General features: G+C 40.9%; 1 protein-coding gene across 1 annotated transcript in view; it reads left to right on the top strand.

The window, feature by feature from the left end:
• Cln7 (CLN7/MFS domain-containing 8) overlaps positions 1 to 23,750 on the top strand; it is a 143,945-nt gene that overhangs the window by 80,092 nt on the left and 40,103 nt on the right. The window contains exons 3-4 of the mRNA XM_083133771.1: positions 4,930 to 5,173; positions 13,343 to 13,456. Of these exons, the coding sequence (XP_082989897.1) occupies positions 4,930 to 5,173; positions 13,343 to 13,456 (358 nt within the window). The remainder of the gene's footprint in view (positions 1 to 4,929; positions 5,174 to 13,342; positions 13,457 to 23,750) is intronic.

Here is a 23,750-nt window from a genome sequence, read left to right as displayed (position 1 = left end):
CGTTGTCCTTCGGAGACACTGTCCTTTGGCGACGTCATTGACTTTAGGAGACACTGTCCTTTGGCGACGTCGTTGTCCTTCGGAGACACTGTCCTTTGGCGACGTAGTTGTCCTTCGGAGACAGTTTCTTTTGGCGACGTCGTTGTCCTTCAGAGACACTGTCCTTTGGCGACGTCGTTGTCTTTCGGAGACACTGTCCTTTGGAGACACTGTCCTTTGGCGACGTCATTGACTTTAGGAGACACTGTCCTTTGGCGACGTCGTTGTCCTTCGGAGACACTGTCCTTTGGCGACGTCATTGACTTTAGGAGACACTGTCTTTTGGCGACGTCGTTGTCCTTCGCAGACACTGTCCTTTGGCGACGTCATTGACTTTAGGAGACACTGTCCTTTGGCGACGTCGTTGTCCTTCGGAGACACTTTCTTTTGGCGACGTCGTTGTCCTTCAGAGACACTGTCCTTTGGCGACGTCGTTGTCTTTCGGAGACACTGTCCTTTGGCGACGTCATTGACTTTAGGAGACACTGTCTTTTGGCGACGTCGTTGTCCTTCGGAGACACTGTCCTTTGGCGACGTCATTGACTTTAGGAGACACTGTCCTTTGGCGACGTCGTTGTCCTTCGGAGACACTTTCTTTTGGCGACGTCGTTGTCCTTCAGAGACACTGTCCTTTGGCGACGTCGTTGTCTTTCGGAGACACTGTCCTTTGGCGACGTCGTTGTCTTTCGGAGACACTGTCCTTTGGCGACGTCGTTGTCCTTCGGAGACACTGTCCTTTGGCGACGTCATTGACTTTAGGAGACACTGTTCTTTGGCGACGTCGTTGTCCTTCGGAGACACTGTCCTTTGGCGACGTCGTTGTCCTTCGTAGACACTTTCTTTTGGTGACGTCGTTGTCCTTCAGAGACACTGTTCTTTGGCGACGTCGTTGTCTTTCGGAGACACTGTCCTTTGGCGACGTCGTTGTCCTTCGGAGACACTGTCCTTTGGCGACGTCGTTGTCCTTCGGAGACACTTTCTTTTGGAGACGTCGTTGTCCTTCGGAGACACTGTCCTTTGGCAACGTCGTCTTTCGGAGACACTGTCCTTTGGCGACGTCGTTGTCCTTCGGAGGCACTGTCCTTTGGCGACGTCGTTGTCCTTCGGAGACACTTTCTTTTGGCGACGTCGTTGTCCTTCAGAGACACTGTCCTTTGGCGACGTCGTTGTCTTTCGGAGACACTGTCCTTTGGCGACGTCGTTGTCCTTCGGAGACACTGTAACTTTGGCTACGTCGTTGTCCTTCGGGGACACTTTCTTTTGGCGACGTCGTTGTCCTTCGGAGACACTGTCCTTTGGCGACGTCGTTGTCCTTCGGAGACACTGTCCTTTGGCGACGTCGTTGTCCTTCGGAGACACTTTCTTTTGGCGACGTCGTTGTCCTTCAGAGACACTGTCCTTTGGCGACGTAGTTGTCTTTCGGAGACACTGTCCTTTGGCGACGTCGTTGTCCTTCGGAGACACTGTAACTTTGGCGACGTCGTTGTCCTTCGGAGACACTGTAACTTTGGCGACGTCGTTGTCCTTCGGGGACACTTTCTTTTGGCGGCGTCGTTGTCCTTCAGAGACCCTGTCCTTTGGCGACGTCGTTGTCTTTCGGAGACACTGTGTTTTGGAGACGTCGTTGTCCTTCGGAGACACTGTGCTTTGGCGACGTCGTTGACCTTAGGAGACACTGTGCTTTGGCGACGTCGTTGTCCTTCGGGGACACTCTCCTTTCGCGACGTCGTTATCCTTCGGGGACACTGTCCTTTGGCTACGTCGTTGTCTTTCGGAGACACTGTCCTTTGGCGACGTCGTTGTCCTTCGGAGACATTGTCCTTTGGTGAGGTCATTGCCTGTCGGAGACACTGTCCTTTGGCGACGTCGTTGTCTTTCAGAGACGCTGTCCTTTGGCGACGTCGTTGTCTTTCGGATACACTGTCCTTTGGCGACGTCGTTGTCCTTCGGAGACACTGTCCTTTGGCGACGTCGTTGTCCTTCGGAGACACTGTCCTTTGGCGACGTCGTTGTCCTTCGGAGACACTGTGCTTTGGCGACGTCGTTGTCCTTCAGGGACACTGTCCTTTGGCGACGTCGTTGTCCTTCGGGGACACTCTCCTTTGGCGACGTCGTTGCCTTTTGGGGACTATCCTTTGGCGACGTCGTTGTCTTTCGGAGACACTATCCTTTGGCTACGTCGTTGTATTTCGGAGACACTGTGCTTTGGCGACGTCGTTGACCTTAGGATACATTGCGCTTGGGCACGTCGTTGTCCTTCAGGTACACTGTCCTTTGGCGACGTCGTTGTCCTTCGGGGACACTCTCCTTTGGCGACGTCGTTGTCCTTCGGGGACACTCTCCTTTGGCGACGTCGTTGCCTTTTGGGGACTATCCTTTGGCGACGTCGTTGTCTTTCGGAGACAATATCCTTTGGCGGCGTCGTTGTCCTTCGGGGACACTGTCCTTTGGCGACGTCGTTGTCCTTCGGGGACACTCTCCTTTGGCGACGTCGTTGCCTTTTGGGGACTATCCTTTGGCGACGTCGTTGTCTTTCGGAGACACTATCCTTTGGCTACGTCGTTGTCTTTCGGAGACACTATCCTTTGGCGGCGTCGTTGTCCTTCGGGGACACTGTCCTTTGGCGACGTCGTTGTCCTTCGGGGACACTCTCCTTTGGCGACGTCGTTGCCTTTTGGGGACTATCCTTTGGCGACGTCGTTGTCTTTCGGAGACACTAACCTTTGGCTACGTCGTTGTCTTTCGGAGACACTGTGCTTTGGCGACGTCGTTGACCTTAGGATACATTGTGCTTTGGCGACGTCTTAGGATACATTGTGCTTTGGCGACGTCGTTGTCCTTCAGGAACACTGTCCTTTGGCAACGTCGTTGTCCTTCGGGGTCACTGTCCTTCGGGGACACTCTCCTTTGGCGACGTCGTTGCCTTTTGGAGACTATCCTTTGGCTACGTCGTTGTCTTTCGGAGACACTATCCTTTGGCTATGTCGTTGTCTTTCGGAGACACTGTCCTTTGGCGACGTCGTTGTCCTTAGGATACATTGTGCTTTGGCGACGTCGTTGTCCTTCAGGAACACTGTCCTTTGGCGACGTCGTTGTCCTTCGGGGTCACTGTCCTTTGGCGACGTCATTGTCCTTCGGGGACACTCTCCTTTGGCGACGTCGTTGTCCTTCGGAGACACTGTCCTTTGGCGACGTCGTTGCCTTTTGGGGACTATCCTTTGGCGACGTCGTTGTCTTTCGGAGACAATATCCTTTGGCGGCGTCGTTGTCCTTCGGGGACACTGTCCTTTGGCGACGTCGTTGCCTTTTGGGGACTATCCTTTGGCGACGTCGTTGTCTTTCGGAGACAATATCCTTTGGCGACGTCGTTGTCCTTCGGGGACACTCTCCTTTGGCGACGTCGTTGCCTTTTGGGGACTATCCTTTGGCGACGTCGTTGTCTTTCGGAGACAATATCCTTTGGCGGCGTCGTTGTCCTTCGGGGACACTGTCCTTTGGCGACGTCGTTGTCCTTCGGGGACACTCTCCTTTGGCGACGTCGTTGCCTTTTGGGGACTATCCTTTGGCGACGTCGTTGTCTTTCGGAGACACTATCCTTTGGCTACGTCGTTGTCTTTCGGAGACACTATCCTTTGGCGGCGTCGTTGTCCTTCGGGGACACTGTCCTTTGGCGACGTCGTTGTCCTTCGGGGACACTCTCCTTTGGCGACGTCGTTGCCTTTTGGGGACTATCCTTTGGCGACGTCGTTGTCTTTCGGAGACACTAACCTTTGGCTACGTCGTTGTCTTTCGGAGACACTGTGCTTTGGCGACGTCGTTGACCTTAGGATACATTGTGCTTTGGCGACGTCTTAGGATACATTGTGCTTTGGCGACGTCGTTGTCCTTCAGGAACACTGTCCTTTGGCAACGTCGTTGTCCTTCGGGGTCACTGTCCTTTGGCGACGTCGTTGTCCTTCAGGGACACTGTCCTTTGGCGACGTCGTTGTCCTTCGGGGACACTCTCCTTTGGCGACGTCGTTGCCTTTTGGGGACTATCCTTTGGCGACGTCGTTGTCTTTCGGAGACACTAACCTTTGGCTACGTCGTTGTCTTTCGGAGACACTGTGCTTTGGCGACGTCGTTGACCTTAGGATACATTGTGCTTTGGCGACGTCTTAGGATACATTGTGCTTTGGCGACGTCGTTGTCCTTCAGGAACACTGTCCTTTGGCGACGTCGTTGTCCTTCGGGGACACTCTCCTTTGGCGACGTCGTTGCCTTTTGGAGACTATCCTTTGGCTATGTCGTTGTCTTTCGGAGACACTGTCCTTTGGCGACGTCGTTGACCTTAGGATACATTGTGCTTTGGCGACGTCGTTGTCCTTCAGGAACACTGTCCTTTGGCGACGTCGTTGTCCTTCGGAGACATTGTCCTTTGGCGACGTCATTACCTGTCAGAGACACTGTTCTTTGGCGACGTCGTTGTCTTTCAGAGACGCTGTCCTTTGTCGACGTCATTGTCTTTCGGATACACTGTCCTTTGGCGACGTCGTTGTTCTTCGGAGACCTTGTCCTTTGGAGACGCTGTCTTTCGGCGTATTTATCTTTCGGAGACATTGTCCTTTGGCGACATTGCCCTTCGGAGACTGTTCTTTTCGCGACGCTATATTTCAAGAGACTCTGTCGTTTTGAGACATTGTTTCTTGATTCATATACAAAGAAAGAATTAAGATGTTCATAATAAACCTGTTTCTAAAGCATCAGCCTGTTACCTCTGGATTTGCTCTACATTCGTACTTCGTTCCTCAAATTTCCTGCTGAAATTGCAGGCGGCTGCTACCAATTTATTTCTTAATGATCCTACTTTGTAAGTGATAATTGAGATTTTGAAGCTCGTCTCTCTTCCAGTTGGACAAAGACGCGAACAAAACGTTTCTGGGCTTGGTGGTGGCTGCGAATCCCCTGGGCCAGATGATCTTCTCCCCTCTGGTGGGCTTGTGGGGAAACAGACTGGTCACCATCCGGATCCCCTGCCTGGTTTGCATCGCCATGTTCATGCTTGGCAGCGGCTGGTACTCAATGCTGGAAATGTTCTCTCACTATCGTCGGTACTGGATGATAGCGGCTCGGTTCATCGTTGGCGTCAGTTCAGGTGAGTACGTTTTAACTTCTGTATTCATACATGTATGTAATTTGAGGTATATTTTTCGACATTTATTTGCAAGCGTATTGTACTGTGATATATTCTTTGTATTATTTTTTATGAGGATTGTCCAAATGAAAGCGAGACTTACGTGTTTTCGGCATTGTTTATTGGGTGGAGTATGTGAACTATAGCCTGTCCCAGATATCTCTGGAGCAAGGCCGCGCATAGCTTCAGAGAAGGGAAGGAAATCTAATGGGCAGAGTGAAGCAGTACATGCTTCTGCGAAGGCTGGTAACTGCAGTCGCTTCCCCCTCCACGCAATCCCGTTCCCTCTCACGTTCTCATTTGTGGAGCCATCTCGTGTCACTACTTGTGCAGAGACTTGTTTTCGTTCGCCTGCTCCAGAGACAACTTGGACAGGGTATCGAGTACTGCATGGGACCCACGATCGAGCATACAACCCGTGGGGCAACAGCCCACTGAGGGGCCGGGCCTACCGACCTCACTCCCACCTGATTCTACTCACTCACTCACCTGAGGTGGGAGATCATCCAACCAGTTACAGGGTGACGTGTGGTCAGCACGACTAACCTCCTGTCGCTGCTGTAGGTTTCCACGACTGGGTTACACTACTCATTCGTAGCTCCCCAATTTCTCCCACGATGGTGGATGGCCACTGGTCCCATACACTGGCCGAAATCTCAGGAGAAAAGTTGTTACACTTCTCCCAGGAGACTCGAACTTGTGCGCATCCAGTAGCCAGAGCCCAAAGCATGACGCCTTAGACTGCATGGCCACGGTGTGGGACATCGAGCTTATACAATCAAATATTTTAATCTGACAGTAATCATACATGTAAAATATCTGCCTCAGTAGTTTCAGTCCACAATCATCTATTTCATTTCCATATCAGTCTTGGTCAGGTAGACTAAATTACATCTTAGCATGGAGATGTTCACTCAAGTTTCAATTTCACTGCGATATAGCATCTTATTTAAGGCTTGCAACACTTGCTCACTTTCACTGCAGCGAGGTAAATAGATCAAATCTCCACGAGTGTGTCCTAAATAAAAACTATTCCCCAGGCACCTTTTGATGAACAAATGGTCCCTGCCCTCCCTTGGTGAGGAGTCGCGAACAGTGTACAGTGGACCAATAGGTACCAACTTAATATTGTTCCATGAAGAATAAAATATTGTTATTAAACTGTTGTGTTAATAAAGTTATATCAAAGAAACTCTCAGGTGTTTCAGAGTTGCAGTGCTGGGTAGATGGACAAACTTTTGCGTTAAGGTAACGCTGTGTAGTGGGCTAAGAGTTGAACGTTTGCTAAAGTTATTGGCACCTGATGTGGGGCCACCATCAGAAACCGGAAGGTGGCAGCAGAATATTGCAATTCTAAGTTTACCATCTCCTATCATACTGAACCCATGTTTATATCTTCAGTTACAGTTCATGTTGTTCAGTGGCACATGGAACTGTGCATGCAAAAAGTTCCTTGGCCTCTTGTTTTGTATTAACCTTTACTGTCTGTATATTAATATACATAATGTCCCTAAAGTACCGTTACCATGACAATCAAACATAAATCTGAAACCACATGACATAGAGCAGTGTTTTTTTTAATGTTCTACAGCTCAAAAAGTTTTTTTTTTTTTTAATTCAAAATGTTCTACAGCTCCTTTCTTGTACGCCAGTGCACCTCAACTTGTGCCCCTCTGGTTGCCCTCAGAATGTCAAGCTGATTTTCCACTTCTACCCATTCAAGCTTCAGCATATAAGCATCAACTGTTTGCAGTTGCACAGCTGCAATGATCCTTCTGCAAATTGTAAAAAGATCTGGAACAGTGGTGTGCTATGCACAATCCTTGGCCTATCCCCAAACGGAAAAAATCTAAGGAGGTGATATCAGTAGATTGCGGGGACCAGGTGATTGGCGTGTCACTGCCTATCCATCTCACAGAGTAATGTCTATCCAGAAAATCCCGAACATAATGAGACCACTATGGGAGAGCTCTGTCTTGTTGGAAAATAAGGGATGGCTGCAACCTCTCCATCTGAGGGGAGTAGGTACTGTTCAAGCATATCGCAGTAAATTTTCCCTGCATCCTCCTTTCAGAAAAATGGGCCTAGAAGACAAATGGCAACAACAACACCAAAAACTTCTTGAGCTGTACAACATTTTGCAAGAAAACCACTCTCCTCTATGTCATGTGGTTTCGGCGTTATGTTTCATTATAATGGTCCCAGTACTTTAGGAAGACCCTGTATACTAATATGCAGACAGTGAATAATACAATTGTGCATTATCCAAATAAAATATATTATCAATCTGGCTATCTATTTTATATTTTATATTCCCACATCTATCAGACATAAAATAGCCAAGAAACCAGAAATTTATATTGAATGAGAAATAGAACCCACGCGATATTTTTTTTAAAGTACAAAAATGCCGTTAATGTTTCCATTCTCACATTTTAGGATATTTTATCTTAAATGTTATCAAGTGAAGTAGTACATCACAAATTTAAATCACTTCAAGGCTATGAAAATTATTTTTTACAATAAAAGCAAGCGACTGCTTCTGATATGATCAAACAGACACAATTTATCGACGTGCGTCCATTTCGATCTTCAGCCGAGAGATCGGGAGAAGCGTGGCTGGCGGCGCTGACGGTGATGCCGACATTTGCGGCCTGTAATGTCCGCTTATTTTTATGGACATATGCAGACATTTATATAAATATTGCAAACTAACCTGTTTATTATATATTTATATTATATTATTATTTATATAAATAAAGCACTAACCTGTGTTATAAGAGTTGTTCAAACTGATATCCACCAAGTGCCAAGTGTGTAGACTTTCGGGGAGAATACGTTGAATAGCCTGAAACTTTCGTGCCTGTAGCTAAAGTCGTTCTGGGCCGAGAACTTATCAGCCCCCTCGTAACGTGAACCTTGCAGCTGGCATTGCAATCCTCTCACTGACACAACACACATACACACTGCAATAACACAAACAAGTAACGGCAAGTAACCAATAATAACACTCTTGCGCACAGTACGAAATTAACACGCTCGCCACTATATTCACAGCTCTGTCGCGAAGGAACAAAAAACTCGAGCTCGGAGATTTCGGATTGCAAGGAAACTCAAGAACACCATTGACTTTTAACGGTTTCGTCTACAGCGTAATCTTGATACAGTGTTGCACATTCGAAACCTCCAAACGATCCCCATCGGCACAAAACTCTTTCAAGGATATGAACTTAAGCAGCACGTTACTGGTCAAAACTATGATTAAAATGTTTTATTATCTGTGGCTCTTAACATCGTTTCTAAAGCGTATTTTTTTGTGTATATAAGGGCAGAACTTGGATGAATTACAGATGATAAATTATAACACAGGTTAGTGCTCGTTTTGCAATATTTATATCATTGTCTGCATATGTCCATAAACATAAGCGGGCATTACAGGCCGCAAATGTCAGCATCTCCGCCAGCGCCGCCCGCCACGCTTCTCCCGATCTCTCGGCTGAAGATCGAAATGGACGCACTGTATATATCTTTAGATTTGATATACAATAGCAGCAGGAAGTGTAGACTCACCTGTAAAAATTTGTAATTCACTGAAAGTAAAGTTTAAAATGTGACAACAGGTGACACTACTGTGCTGGAATTTCACTATTGATATTTATAGAATGTTTTTAATGCTGTTGTGATATGTCTTGGAAATTTTAATGTATTTATCGAATGATGTTTATGTAATATCAGTGCCCAGTCCTCTTCTATAAACTTTTTCCTCTGTTATCGGTATGCTCTTAACAAGTTCTCACCGTCTTTTAATACATTCTCACTATGTTAATCTTCAACGTTGCAATGATATTACTGATTGTGAGTGGTTGCATCAACCTACTGACGAGTTATTGTGGGGTCAGTGGTACTTATACCAGAAGTGATTGTGTGTAATTTTAACCTACAGAACCTGGTATTGTCGTGCTATTTGTATTTGAACCTTGTGAAGTATTAGTGCCCAATTGGACGTAAAGGCGGGAACAAGTTTGCATTTACCAGCAACTATGGGGGAAAAGGCTAATATAAGCCAAGAAATTAGGGCCAAGGCATGTGCATACAAGGAAATTGGATGGTCAAACCGATAAATAGCAAAACAATTAAACATTTCCAAATTCAGTGTCCGTAGAGCAGTTATACGAAGAAAGGAAACTGGCAGTCATGAGGATCGGCCAGTCTGTGGGCATCGAAGGAAGACGTTTATCGTCGAGGACAACCAGATTGTCATCCTCAGTAAGCGTGACAGAAGGCATTCGGCAGTGGACATATGCGCAGAAATAAATAAAACAAGAGAGCAACCAGTGTCTGTTACAACAGTGAAAAGTCATCTGTGTGCGGCTGGATTATTTGGTCGAGTAGCAGTTCGTAAACCATTGTTGAAAGCCGTACACAAGCGTAAAAGGCTGGAGTGGGCCAAAGATCATGCTAACTGGACCATCGAACAATGGAAACAACTTTGGACGGATGAATCAAAATATGAAAAATTTGGTTCTAACCGCCGCCAATACATTCGTCGCCGCCCTGGAGAAAGAGTTTTGGAAGCTTGCATTATTCCAACAGTGAAGCATGGAGGAGGAAGTGTCATGGTATGGGGATGTTTTGGTAACAATATGGTTGGTGATTTAGTGAGAGTGCAAGGAACACTGGAACAGAAACAGTATCATCGTATTCTTTCACGCAATGCTGTACCATCTGGGACAAGATTAATTGGTCGAGGATTTGTTCTACAACAGGATAATGATCCTAAACACACATCAAAATTGTGTAAGGAATATGTCACAGGAATGGAAGCTGAAGGAGCATTGCAGTCAATGATTTGGCCTTCCCAATCACCTGATTTGTCACCAATTGAGCTATTGTGAGAGGAACTTGACAGGATGGCAAAAGTAAGGACCCCAAGCTCTGTGGAGGAGCTGTGGCAGTGTGTACTGGAAGCCTAGGAAGGTATGAAAACAGAGACATTAGAAAAACTCACAGCAAGAATGCCATGCATATATATAAAGCTGTCATCAAATCAAGGGGAGGGCACATTGACGAACAGCCAGTGTGAGGAAAATGCATTTTGATGCCTTTTTTTTAACATTTTAAACTTTTTGTGAAAAATTGGTGTCTTCTATACAAATTTGAACACATAACTTTGATATCACTGTCATGAAACCACACATGAATCACATTGGTAATGACCTTTTGCTTCGTTGAACAGTCCATTTTTGCAACACGTTTCTTCACAATACCCCATAAGTTTTCTATGGGGTTCATATCCGGTGAATTCCCTGGCCAATCTAGAATCGTTAAATTGTTGTCAGAAGCAAATTTACGTACAGACTTTGATGTGTGACAAGGAGCAAGGTCATGCTGAAAAATTTCTTGTCCGTCGTTAGTGGGATTTTGAATGAGTGGGACAATTCTGCGCCTCAATATGTCAATGTATTTTGCGGAATTCATCATTCCGTCCACTGGTACGAGCCCTCCAGGTCCACTGCAAGTAAAGAATCCCCAAAACATTTGCTTGGGTGGGTGTTTGACTGTCTGAATGCAATGTTCAGGTCGTAAAGGTTCACCTGGACTTCGTCGCACAACAGATGCTTTGTAGCCATGCACTTCAAAGTGAGACTCATCAGAGAATATTACCTTCCTCCAATCAGCGACTGTCCATTTCTGGTATTTCTTAGCCCATTTTAGGCGTTTCGTCTTCATTTTAGCTGTCAACAATTGCTTTTTAACCGGTTTCCTGGATTTTCTTCCAACTTCAAGTAAGCGACGTCGAACAGTTGATGCATGAATACTGATCCCAGCAGAAAGCAAATCACGTTGCAGGTCCACACTTGTTTTGTATGGGTGAATTTTACTGTTTCTTAGCAGTAACGTGTCACTTCTAGGTGTTGTTTTGCATTTTCTACCACACTTTCCTTTTCGCTTTGGAGAAAAACTACCAGTTGCCCTGTAGTTTCTGATAATTTTTGACACCGCTGATTTCCCAACACCAGCCTCTTCAGCGATTTGCCGCACAGTCATGGATGTGTTCTCACTCAGTGTAATAATTCTAGAACGTTTTCTGGGTGTTATATCCGTAATGAAAACTCGTAGGAACACGGAGCCCAACAAAAGTGTGTTTACTACAGCCAAGCTCTCACAGAAGTCTGTTGGTTAATAATATTGGCATTGCACAACGACAACAATGAAACACCAACAACAATGCTTCAAACCTTGCAATTGTTGTAAACATTCTCAAGTACGCATCAAAAAGTTAGCTGATACTACTAGTATAAATCTGTTACGTATTTATTCGATTATCTCACATAAAGAGTGTAAAAACTAAAAAAAATGTATATTTTTCTCTTTGTCCACATTAATTTGCACAGTACTGTAGGTTGGTGTGTAACATACCCATACAAGTTCAAATATGATGATTGGTTTCAACTAATAGCATTTTATTTTCATTTAAACAATAAATTTCATAGGTGAGTCTAAACTTTCTGCTGCTAGTGTATGTAAAAGAAAAATTATATTTGTCGATTTTGTACAACTACTGCAAAACAATAACCACAATTATCGGAAAGAATTCACGTTTCATATTTCTGTACACACAATGCACGACCAGGGAAATCCCTTCTGGCAGAGATGCTGTGTTTGTAGTTTGCAACATCCCCCCCCCCTCCTCACCCACATATCTTGATTTGAATGTAAATATTTATTTCATGTGCATAACGAAGTATTTTACATACTGAAAAGAAATACCTGAAGAAGCGAAGCGTAGCTTCACGAAATGTCGTCTGCAAGGAGTTTTACGACTATTATACTCACGTAAGTTTTTTATACTCTCTTTATAGTATGAATATATTTAGTGAGTAAGACACACAAATTTTCATAATGTACATGTGCATAACACTATTGTTGGAGAGGTTAGATCTGTTAAAGCCTTAACTTTACAACCATTATGTCTGGTCTTTCCTAACTAGATCTCACAATTTGTATGATATTCAGAATTTCATTGTAAATTGGATGAAAGATATTACTTTTCTGTGCGAGATTGTTTCTTATCATTGAGATGACGATTAAGGGTACAGAACCAGAATAAGGTGTGTGTGAGCACCCTTGCTTGCATACATCTAGCATTGCTAATAATTAGAGACTGAAAGTCCATGCATTTATTTCGGTTAAAATAGGCAGGCAAAAAGGCATTTATTATGTGGAAAATAGGCACCAAAAGCAAAAAAATAGGCACAATAAACAGAAAAAAGTGGCAAATTCCAAGTCACTTCTATCTATAATTTCATTCAAAAAGTTAAAATCTACATGGAAATAATATTTTTACTTTCCTTTGTTGCCTTGATTGCACATATCCACTTGTGTTTTCTTTTATATATAATGTTTTCGATATTCATTCAGAAGGAATGCTTCTTCATAACAGAAAATGATCTCTCTACTTCAACAGAAGTAATTGGGCCAAACATGAAACAGGCTATTGTAACAGGATTCATATCATCAAGAAAAAAAATTCCACCTTTAAGAATATTACAAATTGTTTTCAATCTTTACAATTCCACATTTGCACTCATTACACGTTTGCAATGATTCCTTGAAGACTCATGGATGCTATAAGAGTATCTATCACTCGCTTTATTCAGCTTTGTAATTGTCTCTGGCTGCACCATAATGTGCTAATAAATAACTTCTTTGAAAGAGAAATAAGTTATGCAGAATTAAAAAATATGTCTAAAATGTCATTGCAAATGGCAAAAAAAGGCATTAAAATTAAAAATGAGCAGTAAGGTACAAAATAGGCCAAATTAAAAAGCTTCTAAAACATTAGCAACAACTTAAAAAATGTATATCAAGAAAAAATTTGTCAATAAATGCAGCAGGAAGAAAAAGGCATTTTGCCAAACTTTCGGGTGCTACTAATAATAATAAGCCAAGGAGAAATGTCAATGAGATCTGTAAAATATAAATAAAGAATTATCCTACCCTTCTTCCAATGTAAACAATGTTTCACATTCAAGGTATCTCACAAGAGAGTTTTCATAATATATTGTAATATTAGTGAAGAAATTCATGGAACAGTGAATTATTAGTCTTTAATAACTCTAATTCCAGCTAGTGTTGCAGTCTGCAGGTCGTACTTGTCTGCTGCTACAACCATAAGAGAGAGGACGCAGGCCATCTCCATGGTCTCTCTAGCTCAGGTTATTGGATTTGTAATAGGACCAGGTGAGTATCATATGTAATACCAATATTCAGAACTTTTTCCACGGTTCATTTTATGCATTCAGAATTGTTTTTGATCAGTCAGACATTCATTACCTTCAACCTGATATACAGTGTTGTTGAATTACAGAGTTTCTTAAATTGGCCAAGACATTCTAACTTTAATATGAGAAAGACACTCACTCTTTTACCTTGGCAGTGATTTAACACTTAGTGGACTGGCCTGAAAGTATTGTATTTTCCATGTAGGCTGTTCTTTTTTCAATTTTCCAAACAAAATATCGATAGATGTCCCCCCACCCCCAGATCTATAATATGCTACATTTTATGCAGGGGCGATTCCTCCATGTAGGAAGTGAGGAACTTCCTACAGTTCATTTATACTTGCTTCCAGTTCTCTACTATTTAGGAGTTTAATAATAATGCACATTATAAAATTATGAGCTCAATGTATGTACAATTGACTAGGTTAGCTACTGTCAAGAGTTGACTGATGCCGCTCCTTCCAGCCACAGAACCACAGCCAATGGACACACAGGCTTGGCTGCCACTCACTGAGGAATATCGGCGGTCATCCTACAGACAGATGGGTGAAGAGTGGAAAAGGGGCAGGGGGGAAGGTTGCGATTTTTAAGTATCCAGCGAGGAAGCATCGAGGGGTTCCTCAATCAGTGGTGCCAACCACATCAAAATGGTACTAAACATAGCACAGTTTGATCTTCGTTGGCCCCTATCCTTCTTTTGGCATAATGGTAAAATGTAGCATAATCTGCAAATGCAAGTCCCTGGTAGAGGAAAATCGAATTCAAAGGAATAGGTTTTCAGGAAATTGAAATATAATTACGTCCAAATTTTATTTGTACTTCACCAGCGGACTTGTTTCAAATAAAATGGTGCATACACAAGGACACGCATTTTTTTACTACCATGCGACGATTCATCCTCTATATTTTCTTTATCCTGTCGATTTTGTTCCTGAGGAGATTTTATGGCAGTAAATCGATAGAAGGTTGGTGGTAAACAAACAATTTTCTCAAACTGTTTCAAGTTCTATGCTGAACCTACTTCTTTTGTTGAGCCATTCTACACAATTTTGGGTAGTGAATAATAAGTAACGCAAGTTCAAAACTCGAAAAGTATGTGCATAATTGAACTTAAAACTGCAGTTATCTGAAAAAGTAATTAATAATAAATCCTAGCACAATTTAGAAGTATTTAGCATAATTTCAGAGTTTAAGCAGCACTTTCTATTATCCTCAATCCACACGACAGGAAGAGGGGACAAAATCAAAATTCTTGCAAAATCAGAAATATCATCAATACTATTTTCGTTGGTTTTTATAGGTTCACATTTAAAAAAAAAAACTAGTTCAAGGGGGCAAGGGCCCCTTGCCCTACTTTGTGTATGGGCCTGCAAGTAACATTCTAAATGCAATACGAGCGAGTTGTGTGACTGTAATTGAATGCATTTTTCAAGCCTTCCTCAGTTTACCATAACTTCTTCCTACACTTCAAAAAAAAGCCATGAGTCACCACTGATTTTATGTACATTTTCTCACATTTATGAATGTTTTTCTGTATCAATTTTTTGAAAGAAAAATATGACTTCGTAATGGAAGTTATTGAAAACATATTTTCAATATGTACTATATATAGAAATAATAATCAATTAAATCTAACAAACATGAAATATGCCATTTATTCTTCAGACTGAAATTGTCGCTAACTTTAAAATCTGATGTGCATTGTATCTGAAATATTTTGTATTCCGAAGTGGAATTTTCATGAGGAATTACCACAAAGTGATCTGCATCTAAGTTGTTCAATGGCATACTCAAGAGCATAAACAAAAGCTCAATATGTAATTCAACATGATATGCCATCTCAATCCTGTCCCAGCTAACTGTAGAGCAGGGCTGAGCATATCAGCAAAGGAGGAGGAGGAAAATCTAGTGGTGAAAGTGCAGCGTTGCCAACCGTACACATACGGACATATGGTCCAGACCTTAGTCTATTCGCTAAATGCAAGTAGTAGTATTGACTGTATTATAAACTCAGGAAAGGAAGAGCCCCCCTCAAGCAGATTTGCTTACACTTAAAACAAGCTCAACATGAGCATATGAGCTTTTTGCTCAAGTGTGGAACCCTGTCTAATCCAAGATTTTTGTAAAAATGCCCTCGGGAATTTTTTGTGAAAGGAAGAGCCCCTCAGATTGATTTGCCCATACTTAAAACTAAGTCAAGTTCTCTTATCATCTTATTGTTTATAGTATGTTTTTTTGTTAAAATCCCAGGAATCTTGAATTGATATTTATTGGGTTCTGAGAGCCAGTAGAGTGTGGTGCATGGTTTTTATTGCCTTGTAATCAAAAGGCCCGGGTTTGAATCCTGGTAAAATGTGAAGCCTCCCCTGATGGCAAATTGTCTTGTAAACAAGGGGCTCTGGGTTCAAGTCCTGATAGATTGAAATACATGTGGCATTCCATACGTGAGATTTTGAGAATAATTACTGCTAGTTGATATACAACTCCCAGATCTGAAAACCTGGTAAAAGTGTTATACAACAGAACCTAGTTAATAGCTGTTGTCTGGGTATAAAATCATATTAACTGCTGTTATATTTTTATGAAGCAAAACTCTCTGATCAATACAATAGAATAGAGGTCAAGTAAACATAATTAATTGCTTGCATGTTCTTCTAATCTTTTAATTAATCCTATGTTTTGGCCAGTAATAAATTATGCTTGCCCGGGAAAATTATATTTCTTTTATGCCAGCAGATATAATCTATACTGCGTCTTTTCAGAGAGAAATAACATATTATTCATCATCAAAGAGTAATTGCCTTCTTTCTGTATGCCAGCAGATATAATCTATATTGTGTCTTTTCAGAGAGAAATAACATATTATTCATCATCAAAAAGTAATTGCCTTTTTTCTGTATGCCTGGGAGATTTTATCTGTTGGCTTAACCTGCACTGTGTTTTTTCCGAGGGAAATTACATGTCATTTGTCATAGAACTCAAAGAGAAATTCTTATCTGTACTGTATCCCCTTTCAGGGAAAATTACTTGCCATTCATCATATTGAGGAAATTCCTAATATTGGCTTCATGGATATTTGTCATGCAAACTGAATTGCAGGTTTGGTCTTGTTGCAATAATATAGGCTCAAGTTTTTAACTTACAGAATATATTTCTGTATTTCAGCTTTTGGCAGATGTGTTGTGTTTTGGGTAGGTATAAAAGCTTTTCTGCCACGAGCAGATGTACTATAAAATTTGGGTAAGTAATATATTTCCTGACAGCAAAGTGTTGTTTATAATCAAAGGGCCTCTGTGTTTGAATCGGACCTCTAGAATTGCTCCGTGACTCTCTCATTTCTTACATCATAAACATATGATTTTTCACCTATGAGAATAACACTACATATGGTGTCATCAGGTAATGCCTCATGGAATTCACAGATAATTTTAATATTTGTCCTGTCATTCACCACAACTTGTTTCCTTTTTGAAGTGTTGATTACAAACATGGGTCTCTGTGCTTTGAATTCATCTGGAGTGTAATACATATCAGTATTGCCTGTAGTGACACGTTTGAAGGAAGAAAATGCCTCATATAATTTGAGGAAATCATCCTTGGACATGTCTAAATTGTAATTTTCTCTAGGAAATACCTCATTTCTGCCATTTTTAAGATAAATGTTCTTGATGTTGCAGCTATCAAATTTACTTGAATTTTTTTCCTGATTGTTGTGTCTTCCAGTCTGAAACAATACCACTACAAAATCAGGCATGTCAAATTGTATGCTGGAGAATGAATTTGTAGCATCAAATTCATAATAAGAACCAGTTGCGGGCTTCTGTACACATTGATATGTATAAAATTGCAGAGGAACCTGTGGATTTTTTATTATATCTGCTTTGTATTTAAGAGCATAGCTGGCCTCATATTCAACAACAGGGATTCTTAACTCCATAGTCTGAATAATGCATTTGCCTGCATCTGGTAGGGTATTGGGCAGAGCTTCCCCTGTAGGGTTTATTGCACTGTACCTCATCAAAGCATTGTTATCATTTGCAGCTCTTCTAAATGTAATTCTTAACCCACCCTTCCACATAATTTCTTTGTAATCTGAGAAGAATCCTGGCAATAGGCGCATCGGGAACAGCACTGTGTGGTTTTTAGATAATATCTTATCACCAGCCTCAAATCCACCTATTTTGTAGTATGAAGCCTCGGTTTTGGATAATTTTAATGTGGCCAAAGCTGTGGAGGTAATGCCGGGATAATCCACTCTGTTTATAACAACGCCATGCTTTCTGATCTCAATTTCAGAGAATAGATGGGGTACAAAATTATCCACCAATCTTATATTTGTGTTTGCCGGATAATCTGTACCATCGAGCTTTACAACATCAAATTTGATGTATAGATCTGCTCTGTGAGGGTGTATAAATCCATCCCCTACATCAAGATCAACCTCAATTTCTGTGTTGGGTTGATTTAAATTTGCAAATGTCCTCCTGTTTGGAGGGAATGATTGAAGCTCATAACTCTCAATATTTTCCATTTTTTTTGTATGTATTTTTATTTAAATATTAATCTCTATGATTGCAGTTGTTGTGGCTCCAGCAAAATCAACTAATTCTTCTTTTTCATTAGTGACCATCAATTCAATGTTATCTATTCTATTATGGCACACAGGAAAATATAATGTTGGTGATGGATTGTAGATGATAGGCTCCATGAATTCAGAGTTAGGTTTGAATGTTGCAATGATGCCAGTTTGTTTGTGAGTGCCTATGCCATTTGATTTGGTGATCATACCCTCAGCCACATTACAGTGAATATTCAGTCTCTCTATGGCTAAGAATTTAGGTATATTCATAGCAGTGTGTTTGATGCCTGGTTCAAGTTTTGTGTTGTTCTCAAATCCCAACAGCTCTCCTATAGTAGCCAGATCCACTGTTTCTGTAGCAGATACAATTTCTACTCTGTGAGTGACAGAATTTTGACTTAACACTACACCTCTGGGTAATTGAGCATTTAGAGTGGAGAGATTATATTGCCCTGGAGTGATGACAATTTTTTCATCCCCAACTGCAATTGTGTTGTTGTGGTGTGTAATATTAGGGATTAGGTACATGCCATAAAATGCTCTGAGAGCTATTGTTTTGGGATACACTATGTCATCATGCAATTTGAGTTTCAATATTGAATTTTGGCTGGTGAGATGGAATACCCACATGATGTTTTAAATACCACAAGGCTTTTTGAAAATCTTCAATTGATGGTTTATTTATTTGAGACATATATCTAAGAACTGATAAACACAAATGTCCGCAATTAACATCTTTGAAGTTTTGAACACGGGCATTATTGTAATAAAGATTAGCTGAATTTAGATATTTTATTAAATTTTCAGGTGGAACACCTCCAAATGAATCAAATACAAATGCCTTATTTTTTAAATATTTAAGATAACAAATCCAGTGAGTGCCCTGATTTTTTAACTTATCCAAATTAACAATGCCACACTCTTTGTTGAGTGGTTGTTCTGGTAAAGAATCAGACATGTACACACCTCTAAAATGTTTGATGCCCAGTGGCTTGATTAAAGCTTCAATATCTTGGTTTGTAAGCGGCTCTTGTTTTTTTTAAACTTATTCATGGCTCTCTTAACACCTTTGCCTTGTTTCTCAATGGCCAGGTTATGGCGCTTCTGCTCATCTAATTCTGCCCTATTTTTCTTGGCATCTATTACTGTTTTTGCTATGGCGGCTGATCCCCCAGCCAAGCTCCCCACAGCCCCGAGAGCAGCTAATATGGCAGGGATGGTAAATATAAATCCCCCCACATGTGATTTTTTTCTTGATTGCTGTAATTTTTTTAATTGGGGGGTACTAAGTAACAATTTCATACCATGCCCCTTGGCAAGGCAAGAATTTTTCTTCTTGCGCTGCTTTTTGGTTAAAAGGCTATCAATAGTTTTAAGAGATTTGAGACCTGCATAAGGTATTTGATACATAACACCCTTGGCCTTCATTGTAGGTTTATTATATACATATTCACAGCCCCCACCCCAGTTTTTGTTTGGTGCTCATAGCTATGGTGGTTCCCAATGCTGCTATTTTTTCACTCAAAGAAGCATCTTTGCTTACAAATCTGCCAAATGCAGCCTCTTCTAATTTTTTGTCTGCAACATGTCTCTTGTCAAGATCAGAATGTGTGTTGTATGCTATGTCATGGTCTCTACAAGCAGCATCTAAGGGATTAACACCAGGATCCCCTCTGTTTAATCTATGATCCAGTTTTGTGCCTGGACCACAATACTGATAGCCTGGAATATGTAGTTCAAATGGCAGTTTGTTTATAATGTCATTAACAAGGCCCCGACCCTCAGAAATATTCCAAAATTTAGGTGGTAGAGTATTAATAATTTTTATGAGATATCCAATCCCCTTAGTGTCATTCACTATAAAATTAGACAATTTTGTGCTTATCATGTCCATAATTCCAACCTTTTCATTGTAAAAATTGTGGTTCCCAGCATTTTCCTCCCCAGCTATCACCAATAGCCTATCTACAAGTTTCCTGACATCATCAACCCACACAAATTCTTTGGGCAGGGTGTTGTATTGTTTGATTCCACTGCCAGTCTTGATCTGTGACCATATGGGCTTGATTAAATTATTGTATTTTGCCCCACTGCTCGACTTGACTCTTTTTTGTGTGGGATCATTGTTCTGGTATAGAGCATCTGATTTTATTAATATTTCTTTGTAATATTCATAATCTTGATCTGTATAGCTGCCAGGCCTTTTCCTAGTCATCAGTTCCCACAATCCAGGTGTGCCGGGGTACTTAACAAAAGCACCTTTTTCTCCAAGATGAGATTCTGAATATACAATCAGATCATCCCCCATAAATGTTACTCTGAAATTGCCAATTCTATGTATGATGCTGCCATCAAGCTCTGTGTCAGCATATAAGCCAAACACCTCATCTTTATTGTCTTTAGGTGTGGTTAAATATTTTTGAGCAAGAAGACCCAATTCAATAGGATCCTGACTAGCCTCAATTCTTCTAGGAGCAATAGGACTAGGTGTATGAATACTGGAAAGTGGGGTGAGTGGATAATCTAATATGTTCCTAGCAGCTACAGGTACAAGCTCTGTGAGCAAATTTTGATTTTGCTCTGTAACAGTTTTGATATTCTTACCTAAATTATTAATAGCATCAATTACAGGCTGTTCTGTTTGTTTGTGTTTTTCATAAATTCCACGGTTCTCTGATTTCCATCCTTTAAATCTTTTTACAAGATAATCTCTTAATTTAAGATCATCAATTATTGGCCTTTTCATGTTTATTTATATATGTTTCAATGTCTAAAAAATTGTTGATTTTATTTCTATATTTGCCACTATTGGGTGTTCTTGTCATATCAATTGTGACAAAGCCATAACTGTCCTGGTTCCAGCACTTGCTGCAAAACTTGGAAAAATCATTGTAGCTCAAGTCCCCACCTACATATTCATCATGTATGTGTTTGAGGTTGGTATGGTCTTGATGAAACACACATATAAAATTGCTATTGTCTCGGATCAGCTGCTTGGGTATTTTTGAAAAAGTCTGTGCCAGGTAGAAGCAATCAATGTTTTTGTGCCGGCCCTGTGTAAAAAAATTTCTAACCTTGTTTTGATTATCCAATATAATATCATCAAACACAACAACAGAATTATCGAGACATTCATGAAGTGGCTTAACATCTGGTTCAAAAGTGGCAATATTCAATCCATCATATAGCTTTATCAGCTGCTGATATTTTAATTGTTCCAAGCTCTTAGAGAAGATATACAAGTGCCTGTTTTTCCAGTCTAACCAGTTGGGTGCCAATAAAAAATTATCAACCATTAGTGTAGTTTTACCACAAGCAGATGGCCCAACAATAAGACACCTAATATTTTCAGGTAGCAACTTCCCATTTCTCTTATTCTGCTGTTCAGGTTCTGGCAGCCTTTTTATAACATCCCAGGTGCTCATATTATTATTTTGTTTGCATCGATCCAGCTGTGTTCTGGAAGTCCTAGCCATTTGACAAGTAACTTGTTGCCTTTTCTGCGGATGATTTTTTCTATGAGATATGTGTCAGGCTGTTTAGTTTTGCTGAGCTCTTGTTCATAGAACCTGCCTTTGAGAATTTCTCCTCGGTGATCCTTTATTATATATGTGTTAAGGGTCCCGGGTTTAACTTGAACTACTGTAAATAATTCAGTGCTCCAGTTTCTTGTAAAGCCTCTTTTGAATAAGTGCTTATATTTGCTGATTCTTACTTGATCACCCACCTTGTATTTGGCCTTTCTTGTTGTTGGCTGGTATCTTGGATAATAAACAGTGCTGATCAATTTTTGCTCATCAGATGAAGTTACTTCGGAGGGTTTCATGTTGATTGTGGAATGGACAGAATTGTTATATTTATGTAGAAGTTCTGGAAGAATATTAATCCATTTATAATTACCTTGAAGTGTGAATTGTTTATACATAAGATTTTTTAAGGTTCTGTTGAATCTCTCTACAATTGAGGCTTTGAGGTCACTGTAACTCGAATAATGTTGTATTGCCTGGCTTTTAATAAATTGTTGAAACACTGAATTATAAAATTCTTTGCCATTATCTGTTTGCAAATAGCGCGGGGATCTTCCACTCTGATTGATGATTGTTCTGATGGCTTCTGTAACACATGCCCCAGTCTTGGATTTGAGTGGCACAGCCCAGGCAAATTTTGAAAATGTGTCTATTACAGTGAGTAGATACTTGTAGCCCTTGTTGATTTTGTCTAAGTTTTTCAGCTGTCCACTTGCCATTTCAATCAAGTCGCTCTGCCATAAATCATCTATGCCCTTTGTGACTACTGGGAGTCTCTTAAAATTATGTCGGGCTTGTCTGTGTAATTCATCAACAATAATTTCTCTAGACATAATATGTAAACAAGAATATTGCAACTATGGGGTGTTCAGCAGCTGATACTGCAGGATTTTCTAAATATAATTTGTCTCCAATTTGTATTTTAAATTCCAAAGAGCCATCATCTTCAGTATAGGCTGTTTCTAATGTATTGGGATCTGTAAAATCCTCCAATTCTACACTGGTGATTTTCACTTTGTTATCAGCATTTGTTATTGATAAGGTGGGGTAGTGGTGTGCCTGTGGCTGTAGCCAATATTTGATCTTGATTGGTCTCAATGTGCCCCCAACAAAGAACTGGTAATAAAATTGTGCAGGGGACAGCATATATATTTTGCCACCTGGTGTAAATGGAGAATCATATTCTTTGTTGGGGATGCTGTACAATTCAAGAATTACTGTATGTTTAGGATTTTCAATTATGCCTGTTATTTCTTTTTCTGCTGTGAGCAATCTACTTGTTACAGATTCAAGGTGCTCATTGATAGTCCTAACAACATCATCATGGCCTGGCTTGATTTTTATGTCCACAACAAGTTTTTTGTATTGTTGCACAATTTCTTGTAGCTGGGTGGCAAAAACAGACAGAGCATTTGCTTGATTGGATTCCATGGTCCCTAGCTGTTGCTTGATATTAGCTACAATTTGTTGCAAATTTTCAACAATTGCCAATTTTGAATTTTGAGCTGTAAGATCATGGACCTGTCTTCTGATATCCTCAAATAGGGCATGCAGTTCATTAATATGTTGATTAGTTGGAAGAGTGGCCACTGTCTGAGTGAGATGTTTGATCTCTGCCTGGATATTCTTGATATCTTCTGATTTCAATATCCTATTCACTGCCCTCTTAATATTTTTAAGTTCCTGTGATGTAGGAAGATTTGATACTGTATTTTGCAAAGATTCAAGTGCCAATTTCACATTGTTTAATTCAGAAGCATCAGCCACATTTTGCATAGCATCTTGGAGCAGAGCTATATCTGCCTGAGTGGGTGTGGATTGTTGTAAAATTTCAAGTTTTGTTTGGATATCATCGATCAAGTGATGAAAATGAGATAGCTCAGATTCAGTGTTGAGGTTTTCAAGCTTTGTGATTTGGTGCTGGACACTGACAAGAGTATCTACAATCCCAGGCAATCGGGATTCTAGTACATTTGCCAAATCACTTTGCACTGCTGCTATTGTACCTTCAAGATGGGTTATGGAACTTTGAATTTTTCCAAAATCTTCATATGTTTCAAGTTGCAGCTTAATATTTGCTACACTCCGAGTTATTGCACTCAAAGCATCAGAAGATGGCAAATTGTTCATAAAATTTTCAAGTGTCT

This window comes from Lepisma saccharinum, chromosome 13, assembly GCF_977018435.1.
Source record: "Lepisma saccharinum chromosome 13, izLepSacc3.1, whole genome shotgun sequence".
Classification (NCBI taxonomy): Eukaryota; Metazoa; Arthropoda; class Insecta; order Zygentoma; family Lepismatidae; genus Lepisma; species Lepisma saccharinum.
Note: the sequence above shows the minus strand (reverse complement) of the source record. Positions and strands in the feature narration are given on the sequence as shown.